This window comes from Mesocricetus auratus, unplaced genomic scaffold, assembly GCF_017639785.1.
Source record: "Mesocricetus auratus isolate SY011 unplaced genomic scaffold, BCM_Maur_2.0 Super-Scaffold_100037, whole genome shotgun sequence".
Classification (NCBI taxonomy): Eukaryota; Metazoa; Chordata; class Mammalia; order Rodentia; family Cricetidae; genus Mesocricetus; species Mesocricetus auratus.
The window spans coordinates 1,354,967-1,376,154 of NW_024429215.1; the positions used below are offsets into that span (position 1 = coordinate 1,354,967).

Consider the following 21,188-nt stretch of genomic DNA (forward strand, 5'->3'; position numbering starts at 1 on the left):
CTGCCCTTCCCCCAGCAGCCCTTCCTTCAGCCGCCCTTCCCTGTACAATCCAAGCATTTGGTTACCTGGTGTTTGTGTCTACTCTCTTTTTGGCCTCCTGGCTACTGCACCTCGTTCCTCTCTCTCCCCTCTCTCCCTTCCCCTTCCCTTTTTCCTCATATGACTCAGGGTCATGTCCACTCTGGGCTCTCCACATGTCCCTGCCTCTGACTTTTATCCACAGTAAACTTTCTCCTCCACTAGAGCTTGGAGCAGTCATGTTCCTGTCATTTTTATTTCCTTTTTTCTTTTTCATTCATGAGAGACCCTGCCTCAAAACACCAATGAAATCCCCTCCCTCAGTTATCCCAGGAGCATATTTTTCAAGACCCTTTTTGAATGCCTGAAACTATACATAGCACCCAGTTCTACACAGAAGCTAAGAACCTTGCTCCTCGTGGTTTCTCTTTAGTACACTTGAATTGCTATTGCTGTGTGATCTTAGCCACGAGGAGAAATGGTCAAGGGTGAACTTTTCAATAAAATAAGCACTACTGGAATTCAAAGATAATATATTGCCATAATTAATCGAATAAATAGATGGCTGAGTAATTAAGGGCCGGTCACAAATGTAGTACGGATACCCTGGGCCAAAGGGAGATTCACACTGAGGACAGTATAAGGATTCAGGCTTTAGGCTACCCTGCCCCTGTCACCTGGAAGAATGCACTCAGGCAGTATCCTGGTCAGCCCAGGATTCCATGGAGTCTGCAAGCAGGTGCAAAGAACCCCTTTAAAAAGACAGGCCTCCCCCCCACTTACACTCTTTTTCCATCCCCCACTCCCACCCTTCCTGCTCTCCTCTCTTTCCCCTCTCTCTTTCCTACCCCTCTCTTTCTACTCTCTCTTCCCCAAGGTTCCCTTGGGGGCAGACAGGACTTTTTCAGGCTCCCTCTTCTGTCCTCTCTCTGTCTCTAACTCTTTCTCTTTCCTTACCCCCCTTTCTCTTTCTAATGAAACTTCTCACTTAAGCTCTGTCTATCTGGCGCGTTTGTCCCCCACCTCAGTCACCCTCGCCTGCCATGGAATCCACCACGGTTCCCCATTGTTATTTAGAACGTCTTGTAAATATTGTCAGTCGTTTTTAAGAATAGTCCTTGAGTCTGGCATTCAAACTCTGTGTATCGTCCATCGTAGCTTGATTTTATCATGAAGAATGATGTTGTATCTTTGAATACATGAATATACAATTTAAACATTTTTCAACATTTTATTACATTTAGTTTAGGGTTTGCAGTGGGAGGTCAGAGGGCAAGTTGCAGAAGTCTGTTCTCTCCTCCTACCATGTGAGTTCTGGAGGATGAACTCAGGTTTTTCAGGCTTAGTGGCAAGTGCCTTCACACACTGAACCATCCCATCTAACCCTATGTATTTATTTTGAGACAGGATCTGATGTGGCCCAGAATGACCTCAAATTTTGCTTTGTAGTCTAAGACAACCATGAACTTCTCCCAAGTGCTGACAGTGCAGGCATGCACCACCACACCCACTGTCTAAATGTCTGAAGATCCAACCCGCTGTCTAAATGCCTGCTAGGCAGTCTCTCCACAACTGAGCTACATCCCCATTTGGAATGTGTAATTCTGCCTTTTGATCTAAAAGTCATTTTTAAAGATTTATTTTATGTGCATGAGTGTTTGGCTTACATATATGGCTGTACATCATGTACCTACACATTCAGAAGAAGGCATTGGAACTACTGGACCTGGAGTCACAGGCAATTGTGAGCTACCAAGGGAATGCTGAAAACTGAACCCGGGTTCTTTGCAAGAGTAGCAAGTACTCTTACCTTGAGTCATCTATCTCTACAGCCACCCAAGCCCCCAATTTTTACAAGATTTCTTTTATTTTTGTGTGTATGTCACATGTGTACAATTGTCCACAGAGGCCAAAAGAAGGCGCCGGATAGATACCCTGTAGCTGGATTTAGAGGCACCTGACATGAGACCTGGGGCCCCAACCCAGATTCTCAGCAAGAGCATCAAACACCAATGAGCCATCTGGTCCACCACCCCCCAACCCATATTTAAAGTAATCTTACCTGTATGTATCTCATTACTTCTCAGCTACTTAGTGTTTGCACAGCACCACTCACTGTGTGCTCTATAAAGTAGCCACACCGAGTCTTGCCTGGGATGCCTTTTCCCTTCTTCACTGTCTACTGCTCTAATTCCTTATCAGGCAGGAGCACTTCCTCCGGGAAGCCCTCCCTGCCTTTCAGCTGTGGGTAACTAGTACTCAGTCAGATGCCAATCCTCTGTTTACACAGCTGTCTCCCATACTGACCTGGCATCTCCTCAGCCCTCAGCGGCAGGGCCCCCTGCTGAGTCATTTATGTGTGCCTGGCATCACTTAGACCAGGGCCCCACCCATCAGCAGCTCAAGAGTTGTCCCTAGAACAAATAACATGCTTTTCCTCTGTGTCCCCTCCATCCGTGGCTACCACTGTTATCTTTCTCTCCTGTCTTCTCATCCTGAAGGTAAATAAAGATTCTACCTGGAGAAGGAAGGGCACTGTGGGCTCAGGTCAGGTACCAGTTATAAAGAAAGTATCATCATCCTCCTTGTTAGCTTGTCTTTACATTCAGTCCTGATTGTCCGTACTTGCATGGAATTATGGGAAACTGGACCTCTCTGTCTGAGGGAAGAGGGCTAGGCCTGTATTCCTTTTCTTCGAGAAGAAGGCTGACGTTCAGACTCCTGAGTCTAAAGGAGGAGGACTTTTGGGTGTGAGGGAGGAAGGCTGGGGTCTTGACTCCTTGGTCTGGAGAAGGACTGCTAGGGTCTGTCAGCCTTGGTCTAACAGAGGAAGACTAAGGCCTGGATACCTGGGTCTGAAGGAAGAGTCTGGGCTGTGGCCAGGTTTCTAGTGTCCTGGCAGAGAAACCCCTCAGGGTTTGAAATCCTGGTCTGTCTCTCATGCACACTCTGGTTTTAGAAACGTCTGGTTTTATACCGCTGCCCCACCCAGTCAGGGCGGTGTCCAGGCTAGGCAGTCAAACACCCAGCTCCTGGGTGGAGCTTGGGCTATCCCTTCGTAGCCACAGGAACTCCTCTTATCCACCGCTCTGGGCTTGCCTCCATCATCCTGACACAGCCAGACACTAAGCATCATGGGCTCCCGGCAAAAGCATCAGACACAGCTTGCCCTCCCCCGATGGGTGGTGGGTGGTGCCCAGGCTCCCACCACCAGGGACCTTCTCCCCAGTGGTCAGGTTCAAGCACAGGCCAACCTGGCACTGCTCCTACACCCTGTCTAGCAAGGTTCTCACACCCTGCTGGCTCTGTTCAGGAGAAGCCCGAATGTCTAAGAGAGATGAAGCAGCAGGAGAAAGGAAAAACAGAGACCTAAGTAGTCGGAAGGGGAGGGGAGAGAGAGAGTCTCACAAAGAGGCAGGCAGATGACAGGTAGAGACATAGCGGGGTTAGGGGGATAGATAGAGGACAGATACACAGATGGAAGGTTAATAGAGGATGATAGATGAGAGACAGACAGACACACAGACATAGGTAGACGAGAGATGGTGACTGGTAATGGACGTGAGAGGGGAAGACTGGCAGAAACGGAGGAGAGGGAGAAACGGGAATAGGGACGGGTAGAGAAATAGAGTCAGGGGGTCAAGTACAAAATGAGAGAGCAAGTGTAAGGGAAACAGCGAGAAAGAAAGAATATAAATTGTCAGCATTCACCACACAGGAGGATGAAGGAAGAGAGAGTTACTGGACACTACCCACCATCAGTTCACAGTGAGAGGGACATTGAGAAAGGCAGTCTTAGAGCTAACAACAACAAAAACCCCCAAACAAATAGTACAAAAGACTGACAATGGCCGGGCGTTGGTGGCGCACGCCTTTAATCCCAGCACTCGGGAGGCAGGGGCAGGCGGATCTCTGTAAGTTCGAGACCAGCCTGGACTACCAAGCGAGTTCCAGGACAGCCTCCAAAGCCACAGAGAAACCCTGTCTCGAAAAAACCAAAAAAAAAAAAAAAAAAAAAAAAAAAAAAGACTGACAATGATCACTATGCTTCAGGCCCAGAAGAGCTGGAATACACACGCCCTGAACCCCATCTCTTCCCACCTGTGTTCTGCCCCAGTCCCTATGACGTATATCAGAGCACTAAGCCCAGGCCATTCCTGGAAGTCATTGAAGTCTCTCAGAAGAAACATCCCAGTATTCCAGTCCTCAGCCTTAGCCAGATCTGACACGGACACACACACACACACACACACACACACACACACACACACACACACACACACACACACACTACAGATACACAGACAGACACATATCAGCCCATAGAAGAGCTGGCAATTCTGACTGTAGCTCCAGGCTTCTGTGAAACACACGCCAGCAACGCAGGCACACCCACAGACATGCACATTTATGCACTCTAGCTATCTGCCAGTTGCTGATATATGGTCTTCGGGGACACTTTTGTAGAGAGTGACGAAAGGAAGGGTAAGCTCGGGTGAGATGAGGGGTAAATGAGGAAGAAGAGTAAGCAAGAAGGTGTGGGGGCCGGGAGACAGGGTGGGTGGGTGATGGAAAGTGATAAGACAAATGGGGAGAGAGAAACACAGACAAAACACAAGAGAAGCAGCTGAGGGAGATGGGAAAGACAGAAACAGGTGACAGTCTATACAGAAGGGACAAATGAAAGGTAAAGTGAACTCTATGCAAAAGAAAAGGGGAGAAACAGAAAGCAGCTGAAAGGCTGGGAGAAAGGGGGGAGTGAAGAGCCAGTTTGAGGGACTGTGAAGGGAGGTCCTATCTGGTGAGGGGGATGGGGGCAATGTCGGGAATAGGGAATCGAAGAGGGTGGAGTCATGGCACTGCCTGACCTCAGAGCCCCTGGACAGGCTAGCCTGACGTCAGCCTCCTCCACCCCCGCATCTGCTGGTCTTCAAATGGCCCCCCTCCAGCTAGCTCCAGACACAAACGGACTGCAGAGCAAGACGGAGAGGAGAGAATTCAGCAAGACCCACAGCCATGAGACACGTATGTAACATGTGTGTTTGCATGTGAGTGTGTGAGTGTGTGTGCGCGCGCGTGTGTGTGTGTGTGTGTGTGTGTGTGTGTGTGTGGTGTCTGCTGCCATAAAAGGGTAATTACTACCACATGTGAGACCATGTGTATTGGGGACTATTAAGAATGTGCTTGTACATGTGTGTATGTCTACTTGTGACAGCCACTGTATGCGTTCAGTGAGCATGTGAGGTGGAGTGAGTTTCCTTCTCTATGCTTATTGCCATATTATTTACCATCCATACATGTCTATCATTCTGTAAGTGTATGTTGGTACTCCCAAAGGAGACTGCATGTGTGTAATACATGCATTTTGGTTTTGATTTTATAGGTTCAGAATCTAAATAGCTGAACTACATGCTTTCACCAGTAGTCAACCTCTCTTGACCTGGAAAAATAGCAATTTCATACATCTGGGGTTCATTTGAAACAGTGGTTCTCAACATGTGGGCTACGACCCCTTTGGTCCATTTGGAACAATGAAAATACATCCTGTATATCAGACACTTACAATTCATAACAATAGCAAAATTAGATATGAAGTAACAACTAAAATACTTTTATACTTGGGGGGGGTCACCACAACACCAGGAACTGTATTAAAATGTGGCAGCATTAGGAAGGTGGAGAACCACTGATTTGAACTGTTCACCATTTCTTCTGAAACCTTCTATTTCTGTTCCATCACCTCCAGATCCTTGATGGCTGTCTGGATGCTTACTGACATGTTGTTTATCATCTTGACATTGTTTCTTCCTGATGCTGAGGGCTAGTGTCCTCAGACCTCAGTGGGAGGTCACAGGACACCTGTGTTCAGCCTGAGACAGTATATGAGATTGTTTTGTGGAGCATGGGTGCTTTCAGCCTGTGTGGCTGTTAATGTTGCAAGTACAGCAGTAGGTAGAGGTGTCCATATCGCTGGCATCCAAAAGCTGAACCACCCCTGGGAGCCCAGGCACAACGTGTATGAGGCAAAAAGATAGGAATGAAAGAGTCTAAAAGAAAGAATAACTGTTAGTGGGTATTTAAAAGTTCTGTCTCAAGTTGGGTTCTACGTACCTGAGGTCCCAGATACTAGGGAGGCTGAGACTGGAGGATGCTTGAATCTAGGAGTTCCAGGCCAGTTTGGGCAACAGTGGGAAAGCCTGTATCTTCTTTTTAAAATCCCCCAGCCCCCAACTCACCTCTAATGTTCAGAAACATAAAGGGAATTTCCACATATGATTTTTAAATCCTCTTGAAAAAGAAAAAAGAGGGGCCTAAAAGATGACTCTGGGTGTAAAGGTGCTTGCTGCTAACCCTGACAATCCAGTTTGGTTACCAAGATCTACATGGTGGGAAGAGAGAATGTCGTCCCATAACTGTCCTCCACCCCCCCACATACACAGACACACACACACACACACACACCTGCTCATGTCCTGTGACATGTATATACCCACACACAAAATAAGCAAAAAGTAAATGTAATGTTTAAATGAAATTAATTTTGATACTTTATTCGCTTCAACCCAGTGTATGAGACAACTGTAAACTTTTCTATCAAACACCAGTCAGGAAATATCTGAGGACTGGAAGCCCTCGTATTCTCTGAAGAACCTACTCAATCCCAGTATTCTACAGTAGAATCAGAATAGACACCAGGTAAAAAGTGGTGTAGTGTTAAGGTTCCTGGGATTTGAACTGCAAGTAACTTTCACACTCCACAAAACCTTTTTATTTCCCTTTCAGCTGTTTTGCAAGTACATACATACATACATACATACATACATACATACATACATACATAATACATACATTTGTTTGTAAGTAGTATCAGAAACCTGTGTCCTGACCACTATCGTATACTTAAAAATATAATTGGGGCTGGTAAGATTGCTCAAAAAGAAAGGTATTTGCTGCTAAACCTGATTAGCTGAGTTTGTTCCCCTACATGATGGAAGGTGAAAATTAACTCCTGAAAATTGCCCTGACTGCCACTCACACACCATGGCATGTGTGCACACATATATGCACAAATAAAAATTAACTAATTAATAAGCAAACTCATAAACATTTTTGAAGCATGATTGATTTAGGCATGTAGTTCAGCTGGTCCAGTGCTTAAGGAGCATGCACAAAGGCCCAGGTTCAATCTCCAGGTCCACATAAACAGAATGCTGAGGCCTACCTCTGTCATGCCATCACTCAGAAGGCTGAGACAGAAATATCAGAAATTCAGTGTCATTTTGGGCCACACAGTGAAGACAAGGCCAGCCTGAGCTTCATGTCACATTGTCTGGAAAAAAAATGAGCATTTTCCACGCAAAAATATTAATGAGATCTTTCGTTTTTTCACCCACCCCAGTCTGAGACTAAAAAATGAAAAAAAAAATGGCTTGCCAGGGTTTAGCTTTTTATGAAACCTACAGTTAAAAAGAGAAGAGTCATGCGTCACACTTGTTCAAAGCATATTTAAAAGTTTTTCAATAATTGAACAGGACTAAACAGAGCATTTGTTTTAATGTATATATTTAAATTATGCATTTGCATTTAAATGTGTGTATGTATATGCATGTGTGTATGTATGTACATGTGCATATATGTGTGTGTATGTACTGTGTGTGTGTATGCATGCACACACACGTACAAGCACCTATGTGCTTATTCAAGTGTGGAGGTCAGAGGAAAATTTTCCAGTCTATTCTCTCCTTTGTCCAAGTGAGTTCTAGAGATCAAACTGGAGTCCTCAAGCTTGGTAGCAAGTACCTTTATCTACTAAGCCATCTTGCTAGCCTCTTCCTTTTTATTTTGAGAGTTATCCACTGAATTAACCAGGCAGGTCTTGAACTTGAAACCCTCTTATAACATTCAGCCTCAAAAGTAGCTAGGATGACATGCTTACATCATTAGGCCTTACATTAATGTCTCTGTGTATATGTCGAACAGGTGTGTGCTCAGATGAGCCTGTTCCTGTGGAGGCCAGAGGTCACCATCAATGTCTTCCTCTATCTGTTCTTTACTATTTGTCTAAAAGATAGGGTTTCCACTGAACATAGAGCTCACCATGTCAGCTATAACGGCTGGCCAGCAAGCCCTGGCCATCTACCTGTCTGCCTGCCTGGTGCTAGGATTATAGGTGGGCACTGAGCTTGTTTGTGTATGCTGAGACATTTCCTGAGACTGCTAATGTTAAATTTTAAATTAAGATTAGAAACTCGCACACTGGTCATATTGGCTGCATTTCAGCTGTGGACAGCGTTGCCTACCTTATGTTGATACCCATATCCCACAGTCAGCTAGAGAAGGAGGATCTGACAGTCTAAAATAGAGGAAGCACTACAGCCCGACTGCCTGCGTTTGAACCCTAAGTCCTCTGATTACTATCCGAGTGACCTTTGGTGAGGGAATTCATCTCTCTCGGCCTCTGTCACAGGACACAGCAATAGTACACACTTTGGAGTGTTTCTGTAAACAGTGTCTGACTGCGGGAGCTGAGAAGATAGATACCCTTTGCAGCCTCCACTGATATGTAAATGCACATGGCCCTGCCAAGTCACCGGACAGTGGAAAAGGGGCACACATCAGGCCTCTGGGAAGTCAGAGGTGCTATTCTGTCACCTGTGGCTGCTCACCAGTCACAAGTGTTTGGCTACCCTGTTTTGCTATCTATACCACAACTGCAGGGTTCCCTGATACGGGGAAAAAGTCTAGGAGGATTGTGATTAATAACTGCAATCCTGGGTTCAAGTCCCATCATCTTTGGATTTCTGTGACTCCGGCTCTGTGTGGAAAATGGCAGTGGTAAGAGTACTTACCTGGGGATGGAAATAAAGCTCAGCTGGTTGCACACCTGCCTAGCATTGCTCTATCTCCAACACCGCATGATCTGGGCACGACGGTGTATGCTTGTCACTCCAGCACTCCAGACGTTGAGACGGTAGAATCAGAAGTTCAAAGTCATCCTTGGACAGGTTGGGCTACAGGAGACCTTATCTCTAAAACAAACTAGTTCAGATAAAAGGGTTAAAACAGCATTTGATGCACTTTTTGTATAAACTGTTTAGTATATGCTATCAGTGTCTTGACACAGAGAAACATTTATTTGTAGGGTTATTCTTAACTTTATTATAGTTTTTTTTCTAATTTTAAAAATTACTTTTTGGGAGAAGGCATTGGAAAGCATGTTTTCTATCACAGAACGGCAAGTTGATTTCTCTCCTTCAGTCCTATTGGTTCCAAGGATAAAACTCAGTTGTCAGACTTGCAGGGCTGGCACCTTTAACCCACTGACCCATCCCACAAGCCAGCACCATTTTATGGGTTAGGGTTGGGAGAAAGCCTGGGGAACTGCATTGTATATTTCTTTTGTGTAGAAGACATGCTTAAGCTGGGGGAGGGGAAGGCATAATAACTTACTTTAGAAGGCATCAAGTAAAAGCCAGACTTGGTGGCTCACTCCTGTCTTCCCAGCACTCAGGAGGCGGAGGTGTTCTAGACCAGCTGGGGCCACACAGGCTCTTTCCGTAGCATACTTAATTACACTAATTAATTAGCATAATTAATAAAATTAGGCATTAAGCCAAGATAATAGCCACACTTGCTTCAAATGTGATGCTCAGGGGATCTTTTTAAGATCTCTTAGGGTGCTAGAGACATAGCTGTCTCGGCGATTTTAATAGCACTTGCTGTCCATGTAGAGGGCCTGAGCCAACTGGCTTCACAGTAGCCTATAACTCCAACTCAAGGGCATACCAGGCCCCTTTCGAGGCTCCCTTCTCGCATCTGTGGGCACCAGGCACATGGTACACGGCCATATGTGCTGACAAAACACCCACAAAAATAAAATTAAATAAATAAATAAATAAACCTTTAGAATATAAGACAGATCATTTTTAAAGTTCTGGGATGTTATCTTCCAGCTTAGAGTGGGGATCTCCAGGAGTAAGATCTTCTCCTCAAAGCCTTCAGGACTGATCCTTCTCCTTGGCTTCCCCATAGGACATGCCAAAGCCCTCAGAGGCAGCCCGCCGCTGCTCCGGTCTGGTTAGGCGGGTGCTCACGATTACATTCGCTCTGCTCATCCTTGGCCTCATGACCTGGGCTTATGCCGCCGGCATCCCTCTCGCCACCGATCGCTATGGCCTCCTGGCCTTTGGCCTCTACGGGGCATTCCTCAGCGCGCACCTGGTGGCACAGAGCCTCTTCGCTTACCTGGAGCACCGGAGGGTGGCGGCGGCGGCACGGCGCGCCGCGGCGAAGGGACCCCCGGACGCCGCCACTGCGCGCAGTGTGGCGCTCACCATCTCTGCCTACCAGGAGGACCCCGCATACCTGCGCCAGTGCCTGACCTCGGCGCGCGCCCTGCTGTACCCGCGCGCCCGGCTGCGCGTCCTCATGGTGGTGGACGGCAACCGTGCCGAGGATATGTACATGGTGGACATGTTCCGCGAAGTCTTTGCTGATGAGGACCCCGCCACCTACGTGTGGGATGGCAACTATCATCAGCCCTGGGAGCCGGCGGAGGCGGCGGTGGGTGCTGGTGCCTACCGCGAGGTGGAGGCGGAGGACCCCGGGCAGCTGGCGGTGGAAGCCCTGGTGAGGACGCGCAGATGTGTGTGCGTGGCACAGCGCTGGGGAGGCAAGCGCGAGGTCATGTACACGGCCTTCAAGGCGCTGGGAGACTCCGTAGACTACGTGCAGGTGAGTGCAAGGTGCCCCGTGCCTCCTGAGTGTGATGTCAAACCCTCAACTTCAGGTCTTGGGAGGTGGAGGCTGGAGAATCAGAAGTCTAAAATCAGGCTTTGAACTTTAAAACAGGAGATACTGTTTCAATCAGATTTGAAGAAGCCTCTTCTCTTTACTCATTTGGCAAAGAGATATTTCTATAGTTATTCGTGCTTTTATCTATCCTGCAATAGAGCATTCATTTCTTCAATGTACTGTCAACCCTGCCTTCTCTCGTGTGTATGTGTGTGTGTGTGTGTGTGTGTGTGTGTGTGTGCCCCCGCACGAGCGCGTGCTTGTGCACGCTGGAAGCCTGATAAAGACTTCAGGTGTACTGCTCCTTCACATTCCTCCCTCATTCCTTTGAGACAGGTCCTCTCACTGAACTTAGACATAGACTGGCAGTCAGCAAGTTCCCAGTGATCCTCTTGTACACACACACACACAATATTACAGGCAGGCACATGAAGCCACACCTAGCTCTTTACATGATGCTGAAGATCCGATGCGGGTCGTTAAGCTTGCATTGCTCCCAGCTAACGCCCCGATCTTAAATCCTTTCTTGCCACATATTTAGACAGAAACTGATTCATCCATTCATTCATCAACCACTGATGAACTGATTTAATATGGACGTTTGTTTAGTCAGTGGTATCCATCCTATTTGATGCAATGGCCCCTTGTTTATTCCTTTGGTGTGAATCTTTCGTTCAATGACACATCCATCTGTGTGCACATTCAACGCAGTGCTCATTCACTCTGTCCACTTGTATACTTGTTGCTGTGACAAAACATCAGACCAAAGCAACTTAAAGAAAGGTTTATTCTGGCTCAGACTTTTGAGGGTGCAGTCCACTATATCAGGGAAGGCATGGATTTGGAAGCTCGAGAAAGCTGGTCACACCACTCCTGCAGATGGGAAGCTGAAAGAGAAAAGGAAGTAAGACCCAATCGCTGACCACCACTTCCTAAAGGTCATATAACACTCAGAAACAGTGCCACCAGGTATGAGACCAAGTGTTCATAAACATGAACTTATAGAGTACATTTCACATCCAAACCATAACGCTGGGCGAAGAAATCCATTCCCTCTTTCATTCATGCAGCCACTGGAGACAAAAGGAAGCTGTCTATTTGATCATATGTTCATTCATCCATTTAATACAAAGATGCATTCACTCAAACAATCACCCACTAATCTATCCAGGCATTCAATATGTTACTTTCTTTCTTCATGCCATATGGAAAAATCTTCCCTTCGCCCTTGTACCCACCCATGTACCTATATATCCAGTGTGAACCTCATCCACTTTTATATAGGGGTTTGTCCCCCACTTTTTTGCTTTCTTTCCTTCAATATTGATATTTTTGTCATCCAACCATCCATCTATGAAATATAAACCATTATTTCATCATGCACTCATCCATTCAATGTGGTCACTCATTAACATGCTACTGTCTTAGTCTGTTCTCCTGTAGCTGTGACAAAAATACCTTAAGGGAGGAAGGGCTTCTTTTGGCTCAAAATTCAAAGTACAGTTCTTCATGGAGGGGAAGTCAAGGCCCAGAAACTGGGAGCAGCTGGTCACACAGCATTCACAGGTTGTGTTCAGCTCACCCTCTCTCTCTCTCTTTTCTCCCTCCCTCCCTTCCCCCCCCCCGTCTCTGGTTTTGCGAAACAGGGTTTCTTTGTATAGCTCTGAAGCCTATCCTGGCACTTGTTCTGTAGACCAGGCTGGCCTCAAACTCACAGAGATCCACCTGTCTCTGCCTTCCAAGTGCCGGGATTAAGGGCATGCACCACCAACGCCTGGCTTCACCTTCGCTTTTTATTCAGTCTAGGATCCTAGCCCAGGAAATGGTGTAAACAGTCTACAAGCCCTTCCATGGACTAGCCTGGTGTAGGGTTCTGGTCTGAACCTGGTCCCTTCCTCTTCACAGGTCTGTGACTCAGACACAAGGCTAGACCCCATGGCACTGCTAGAGCTTGTACGAGTGCTGGATGAAGACCCCAGGGTGGGGGCTGTTGGAGGAGATGTGCGGATCCTTAACCCTCTAGATTCCTGGGTCAGTTTCTTGAGTAGCCTGCGATACTGGGTAGCCTTCAATGTGGAGCGAGCTTGTCAGAGCTACTTCCACTGTGTGTCCTGCATCAGCGGTCCTCTGGGTGAGTGAAAGGATGCCTTGGAAGTCTTGTAGGTGTGCAGTGAGGGGGACAGGAAGCCAGAGGCAGGCTAAAGTTGAGGACAAAGATAGGGCTGGGAGTCTGGATTGCAGATGACCTGAGACTGAGGAGTGGGTAGAGGCGGTGGTAGAGCTGTGCTGGGTTTGCTGGAGAGGAATGAAGTTAGGAAAGGGAAAGGATGGAGACTGGGGAAGTTGCTGCAAAAGGACTCGTGGAAATGCGTGAGATAAGTTGGGGTGGAGATGGGGCTGAACAGGGCACGGAGGATGCTGTGGCATTTTGGGGGGAGTGGTGACCTCACGGAGAGCATGGTCAGGTAACAGACACACTGGAATGGGCAGGGGATTCACATAAGACTGGGGCTGTATTTAGGGGTGGTGATGGACAAGGCTGAGACTAGGATGGAGATGAGGAAGCGCAGAGAGGGAAAAAGAGATGTGCTGAGCACAGCATTGACTACATCGGAGACTGATGCTTGGATCCCTCCCACCCCCCAGGCCTGTACAGGAACAATCTCCTGCAGCAATTCCTGGAAGCCTGGTACAACCAGAAGTTCCTGGGCACCCACTGCACTTTCGGGGATGACAGGCACCTCACCAACCGCATGCTCAGCATGGGCTATGCTACCAAGTAAGTAGAGGGGTCGTGTGTGTGTGTGTGTGTGTGTGTGTGTGTGTGTATGTGTGTGTGTGTGTGTGAGTGAAGAGTGTCCCTGAGCAAGAGACACAGGGACAGACAGAGAGAGGCAGAGGATAAATATCATAAGAGGCAGAGGAGCTATAGGTATTCAGCCCATGGCCTTCAAAGAGTTTGAAATTAGGAGACAATTAGAGGTACCATAAAGGTTGTAAAGGGTTTTGTGAACCCTTTTCACCTCTACCAAACAAGACAAGGTGAGGATGAGAAATTTCACATAGAAGGAACAAGGTGGATGGGGTAGGTGGGCTGTACCATGGAGACCAAGCCAGTGTGGACACTCAGAAGGGAAATGAGAAGGGTGAGATAAGCAGATTGGGCAGGTGAAAACTAGTGAGAGAAGCAACGAGAAAAGAGGAACCTGAGGAGCAGAGACCCTGATCTCCACGAACCACTCTGGAGGTCTTCCAGGGACACAAAGTTGGATGCCCTAGAGACACAGCAGTAGGCTGTGGGACATAAATTCTTTCTTACACCAAGGAGACACCATTATGTATCAAGTGTGGTAACCTATATAGTATGTTGTGTGACTTTTCCTGGAGAAGAAGTGGTGTCCTAATTTAAGTCTTGTTTCTGCAACAAATATCCCCAACCAATAGCAACTTAAGGGAGAGCCTGTTTGTTTGGCTTACAATTCCAGATCATAGTTCATCACTGACAAAATCAAGGCAGGAACTCAAGCAGCCAGCTGTATTGCATCCACAGTCAAAAGCAGAGAGAAATGAATGGGCCCTAGCAGGCTGCTGCCTTCTGCTTAGTACTTTCTCTACACTTACATTATTCAGTACCTACGCTGTGAAACAGTGCTACCCAAATTCAGGGTGAGTCTCCCCACGTCAATAAACAATCAGGACAGTTGCCACAGACATGCGCACAGGCCAACCTGATCTAGACAGTTCTTCAGTGGAGGCTTGCTTCTCAGGTGATGCTAGCTTATGGCAAGTTGACAGTGAAACAAAATAAACAAAAAGTAAGTATGCCTGTTGTTTGATGCCAGTCATAGGTACCACAGTAGAGTGAGAAGCTCACCAAGATGCCAAACCTTCCATTTCTGATGGGGCAGAGGGTTTCAGCCTTCTTGGAAAACACTGACCCCCAGTTAGCTCACTACAGTTACTTTATTCAAACATATACAAGGTTAATAGGGGCTGGGAAAAGTTTCAACTACCAAAGTTAACTTGCTCTTGCTGCCCGTGAAAGCAGAAAACCCATATACATCTAAGTCCCTTTTGATTATATCCAGAGAGACTTTTTTTTAAGGTTTAAACAGTCTCAAAACAATTTCCCAGTATCTGCTGGTCAACCCAAACCTATCAAAGGCTTTGCTGAAACATTTCCCTCAAAGCCAGGCACAAAGGCTTTACTACACTTCCCACTTAAAGTCAGACATAGAGGCTTTACTTGACATATCACTACATCTACCCAAGTCTAACTTGGTGCCAGTGAGCTCACTGGGTTTACTACGCATGCCTGATTCTGAGGCAGCTTTGACTGCACACAAAAGCTGCAACTGTAGAGCTTCCTGAGCACTTTGCAGGCAGCTCCACTGAAGAGTGGCCTGCTCTCACCCAGCCCTCCCCCACAATTGCTCACTTCCTGGAAGAAGGCTCTCCTTAATCTTGTAATATTTTAAGCTTCCTGGCTCTTGTAAATTCCTTGATCTTCCATTAGCTTTTAAAGTCTTCCTTTCTCCCTTCAAGAGGAAATGTTTCAGTTTGAGGAGACAGCCAGAGTTGAAGCACCAATCTCATTTTAGCCGAGAGCACCAGGAGTGAGGGCAGTGAGCCAGCAGAGGTTGTCCCCTTGTGAAAGGCTCATAGGATCTTTACTTAAATCATCGTGCAAGGCTTTGAGCAGAAGACTGGCATGTAACAGCGTCCTCCAGGCAGATGTTTTCGGTACAAACAGCAAAGACAGAAGCAAGCAGAACTCCGAGGGTGCCAAATGATACGAGAAAGCGAGACACTATCACGCATTGCCCTTGGTGAGAGACTAGTTTAATGAACTAACTGCTGATGGCCACCCGTGATGTCTCCTTAACTGGGATTCTATCTACCCCACATGGGTCTGGCTAAGGCATGTGAACGACAGATGAACGGTTTCTACCTCAGTCACAGGAAGGGGTCCAACTGTTCTTTTGAGAACTTCTCATACAGAGACTAACCTGGGTAGTGGCCAGTCTTGCCTTACTCCTCATGGTAGGACCTGCCAGTTTAGTCAGCACTTAGTCATGTCACTGATGATGTTATTATCAATGACTAATATTAGTCATGTCTGCAGTAACAGTGTTAGTCACAGTAAAAACAGCAGTAGCTCACACTGCTTGACCAATTACTAGAAACTGCTTGGCATAGGATCTTCATGCAGCTTTGGCTGCTGTAAATACTAAACAGTGAAACAGGCCTATAGAAAGGATGTTGAGGAGGCTGGAGAGACGGTTCACTGGTTAAGAGGACCTGTTTCAGAGGAGCCCAGTTGAATTCCAGCACCCACATCTGATGGTTCACAATTGCCCGTAACTCCATTTCCAGGGGACCTGAGACACACACCTCAGGCCTCCTTGTGCATCCATACATTTAGGCACATACACACCACACACATAGCACATGTACAAACACTGCGCGCGCGTGCGCGCGCGCGCGCACACACACACACACATGCGCGCGCGCACGCACATACACGCACACACACACACAATCAAAACATTCATGTACATGAAATGAGCTTAAAATTTAAAACTCCTGCCCAGGCCCCTAGAAAGAACCACACTGATGCCCACCCTTGTTTCTCTGCGCCTGTCAGGTACACCTCACGCTCCAGATGCTACTCGGAGACGCCCTCCTCCTTCCTGCGCTGGCTGAGCCAACAGACCCGCTGGTCCAAGTCTTATTTCCGGGAGTGGCTATACAACGCCCTGTGGTGGCACCGCCATCATGCATGGATGACCTATGAAGCGGTGGTCTCGGGCCTCTTCCCTTTCTTCGTGGCGGCCACAGTGCTGCGGCTCTTTTACGCGGGCCGCCCGTGGGCTCTGCTCTGGGTGCTGTTGTGCGTGCAGGGTGTGGCCCTGGCTAAGGCAGCTTTTGCAGCCTGGCTGCGCGGCTGCCTGCGCATGGTGCTGCTGTCACTCTATGCACCACTCTACATGTGTGGCCTGCTGCCCGCCAAGTTCCTGGCATTGGTCACCATGAATCAAAGTGGCTGGGGCACCTCAGGCCGGAAGAACCTGGCTGCTAACTATGTACCGGTGCTACCCCTGGCACTCTGGGCTCTGCTCCTGCTTGGAGGCCTGGTCCGCAGTGTTGCCCAAGAAGCCCAGGCTGACTGGAGTGGCCCATCCCGGGCCGCCGAGGCCTACCACCTCGCTGCTGGGGCAGGCGCCTATGTGGCTTACTGGGTGGTAATGCTGACCCTCTATTGGGTGACTGTGCGGAGGCTCTGCAGGCGTCGCAGTGGAGGCTACGGTGTTCAGGTGTGAGTCTGGCCATGAACATGCCCACTGGAGGGCTGCAGGGTGGCTCCAGGAACCACGAATTCCATGGCCTCGGTTTCCTTTCTCTTTGAAATGAGGGAGTCATTCTTGAAATACATCCAACCGACTGTATTGGAACTCAAGACTTTGGGGGTCTCTGGGGAGGGGTAATTTATTGATCAGGGTGTGGGTTTGTAGAATCAGGGCCAGAAGGTCCCCGCTTTCTCCCTGTTGCTATTTAACGTGTTTGTACTGTGACTAAGATATAATAAAAATTTTAATTTATTTTCTCTCAAACACCTCTTCCCAATTTTTCTTGTCATTGAGAACTAGGGACACAGAGCCCAATAAGGAGTGATGGGTGTTTTAGCCTCCACAGGGCACTCTTCTTCCCGGGAGTCTATGTTCTGACATCATACAGTACAGGTATTGGAGCTGGGGAGATGGTTTAGCAGTTAAGAGCACTGGCTTCTCTACCAGAGGACCCGAGTTCAATTGCCAGCACCCACATGGTGCCTCACAACCTCTGTAACTTCAATTCCAGGGGATCTGACATCTTTTCCTGGCTTCCGTGGTGGTAGTGCACAAACATACAAGCATACATGCAGGCAAAGACCCATACATCTTAAATAAAAATTAAAGAAAATACAAATATTAGGCCGAGCATGTGAGGCACACCTATAATCCCCATCACCTGGAAGTTGACGTCATTCTCGATTACCTTTGCTTCCTGTTACTGTGAGAAAATTCCCTGACAAAAGGAGCAAGGGAGAAAGGGTTTATTTGGCTAATTCCAGGCCACTGTCCATTATTACAGGGAAGTCAAACCAGCTGGAACTTGAAGCAGCTAGTCACAAGAGCAATGGATTAATGCAGAACATGCTGGCTCATCTCAAGGTCTCCTTGTCAAGCAGCCCAGGGCCCAGTTCACAAAATGGTGCTGCCAACATTCCAGGAGAGTCATCCCACCTCTGTCAACCCAGTTAAAGTCACTCACAGTCATCCCTAAAGGCCACTCTAATCTAGGTGATTCTACATGTCAAGTGGACAATCAAAACTAAACCTCATGCTCTGATTCTGATACATGGGGAGCTCAAGGCCACCCTGGCTACATGAAATCTTGTCTCAAAATCCTAAGACTTTCTTTTTTTTTTTGGAGGGGGCAGTTCGAGACAGGGTTTATCTGTGTAACAGTGCTGGATGTTGCGGAACTCACTGTGTAGACCAGGCTGGCCTTCAACTCACTGAGATCCACGTGCCCCTGCCTCCCAAGTGCTGGGATTAAAGGCGTGGGCCACCACCTCCCGGCTAAGACACTCTTGATATATGTTTCTTCCTAAACTGCCCAGCTACTTCCCTTTCTGTGAATAGCCAACAGTCCGTGAAAAAACCATTGATTTCAGTAACTTGATCATTGAGCACCATAGCTGTAATCTAACTTTGTATTTCCATCTCTCCTCGGGGGATTCCATACCCACTGGTGGTCAGGCCTCATCCCATCGCTCCTCATATACACACTCAAGGCAGCCACTCATCTTCATCTGTGAACTTACCTCTTCTGGATAGTCCCTATAAATGGAAGCAGGCAATCTGGGACCTTTTATGACTTGGTTTAGGATAACACTTTGAAAGCTCACTAAGTCACTGACTCTCTGACTTACTCCTTTTTAGTGTTAAGAAGTATACCATAACAGGACACAAACCATTTTCATCTACCCTATTATCCGCAGACAGATATTTAGGCTGTCTCCAATTTGGGACTATGATATTCTCTGGTAGGTTTTTTTGTGTGAACTTTAATTTATAAGTATACACCTAGGGGAAGAGATGCTAGGTCTTAATAGTTCTTTTTAATTCTTATTTTAATTAAATTTGAAAATATTTTAAAACAATAATTTATATTATTTATGTAATAAATTATTTAAAAAATTTTTTAAAGATTTTTATTGAGACAGGCACTCATGGAGCACAGGTTAGCCTCAAACTTGGCAAGGATGACCTCGCGCTTCTGATCCTCCAGTCTTCATCTCCTGGGTTCTGGAATTATAGACATAAACCATCATGTTGTGTTCACAGAGTTCTGGGATGCAAGCGGAGGCTTTGAAAATGCCAGGCAATTTCTCCACTAACTCAGCCACACCTACAACCTCAGCCACTTCTTTAATTTTGTGTTATCTTTGTGTGTATGCTAATGTATGTGACTGTGTGCATACCGGTGGTCAAAGGACTTGTCCCCTGACCATCCAGTCCTTGTTTTCCATCTTCTTTGAGGTGGGATCTCTAATCCACCGCTGTGTCTGCCAGCCTGGGTGTTGCACAAGATTCCTGGAATTCTCCTGGCTCTGTCTCTCGTCTTGCCATAGAAGAGCTGGGATACGCAAGCTCGATATTTTGTGCCATTTTACACTGGTTCGGGTCCTCACAATTCACTGCAAGTCTTTTGCTCACCAGGACAACTTTCTAGACCCTAATTCTGGGAGGAAATGGCAGACTTTCCCACAAACAGTACTCTATTTTACTTCATTGCTAGTAAATGTGATGAGGTCTTTGATCTCCCCACCCTTGCCAAACGTATTACATAACACATTAATTATAAGCTCTCCCTGTGGCTGTGGTTTGGTTTCTCTTTGTGGTTTTGATTTCCACTTTACTAATGACTAATGTTGACTCCCATTGTTAAAAAACCCAAGCCAATCACATGACCAGCACTTCACCTCTCCCCCATTCCACAAAATTGATCAGTAAGTTCATTAATGATATCACCATTGCTAAAACCATGAGCCTCCCATTGGGGAGGGCAGCTTCTACAGTCAGTCTGTCTGTTTCCTCACACCTCTGTGTTATTATATGTATGTGTGAGGGGGCATATTATTTTTGTTTGTTTGTTTTCTGTTCCTTTTTGTTTGATTTCTTTGTTTTCTTTTGTTTCTGAGATAGGGTCTAAGAAGCTCTGGCTGGCCTGGAACTCACCATGTAGACCAGACTGGCCTTGAGCTTGGAGATCCACCTGCCTTAGCTTCCCGAGTGCTAGGATTCAAGGCATGTGCCAGCATAACCTGGCACGGAACGTTTTCTCCACGTGGCTGTCAGGATGCAACAGGAGCCTCTGTGATCTCCGTCCCTCAGTTTGTTTGTTTGTTTTGTCCCGGTTCTGGGCTGGGACGTTGCTTAGCTGCTACAGTGCGTCTGAGTTTGACCCAGCACTGCATAAACTATGAATGTTATTGCAAACCTCTGCTCCCTGAATATGGAGGTGGGAGGATCAGGAGTTCAAGGTTCTCTTTGTCCAAACTAGCCAAGAAAACACAAGCTCCAGATTCAGCCTCAAAATAGATGGAATGATAGACGAGGACATCTGAGTCTCTCTCTCTCTCTCTCTCTGACTTCACATGCACGAACAGGTAAGCACACTCATTTGCATAGTAAAATACTCATACTCTCACTCAATATAAACACACAAAAGTTTCAAAGCTTTTCTTTGGGTTCCTTTCCGTGCAGCCATTAGAGAAACCTTTTTCTTATCTGTCTACACATGGTCCTGCTATGTACTCAGCATTATGGCTCTAAGAGTCCTAATTAACACTCTCCACCTAGAGACAGAATTACTGAATATTGTCTAAATTCCAGACTAGTGTCCGAGAGATGTTTCCACCTAATAGTTAAACAGCACCTCACACCTAACTCCAAACTTTCCTCCTTTTAATCCGTCTCCCTGTCTCAACAACACAATGGCATCATTCCAGCTCCCTGGGCCACAGATTCAAGAGCCATGTTGCCAATCAAAGTAACTACTACAGCTTTTCCCTCCATCACTGATTCAGCCACAAATCCCATTTACCATGTAAGCTACCAATTCGAAAGGAAAGAGATATATGTAAGCTCAGAGGGGGCTCCAAGACAGCATATTGAGTATGGTCTGTGATGGACAGCAGCATGGTAGCCTAGTGCAGAGGTTCCCAACCTTTCTAATGCTGCAGCTGTAAGGATTCAGGCATCATGCTGGCCAGCCCCTGTCACCTGGCAGAATGCACTCAGGCAGTACTCTGGTCAGCCCAGGGT

At 46.9% G+C, this 21,188-nt stretch overlaps 1 protein-coding gene and 1 long non-coding RNA gene across 2 annotated transcripts in view; one reads left to right on the plus strand and one right to left on the minus strand.

The window, feature by feature from the left end:
- LOC121135352 overlaps positions 1-110 on the minus strand; it is an 8,315-nt gene extending 8,205 nt beyond the window's left edge. The window contains exon 1 of the long non-coding RNA XR_005872494.1: positions 66-110. This is a non-coding gene — a long non-coding RNA (uncharacterized LOC121135352). The remainder of the gene's footprint in view (positions 1-65) is intronic.
- Positions 111-4,937: 4,827 nt separating this feature from the next.
- Has1 (hyaluronan synthase 1) lies at positions 4,938-17,426 on the plus strand. The gene is made up of 5 exons (XM_021223357.2): positions 4,938-5,043; positions 10,051-10,752; positions 12,718-12,943; positions 13,459-13,591; positions 16,460-17,426. Exons 1-5 carry the CDS (start codon positions 5,035-5,037, stop codon positions 17,133-17,135), a joined length of 1,746 nt encoding a protein of 581 aa, XP_021079016.1. The 5' UTR covers positions 4,938-5,034; the 3' UTR covers positions 17,136-17,426.
- Positions 17,427-21,188: the final 3,762 nt, after the last annotated feature.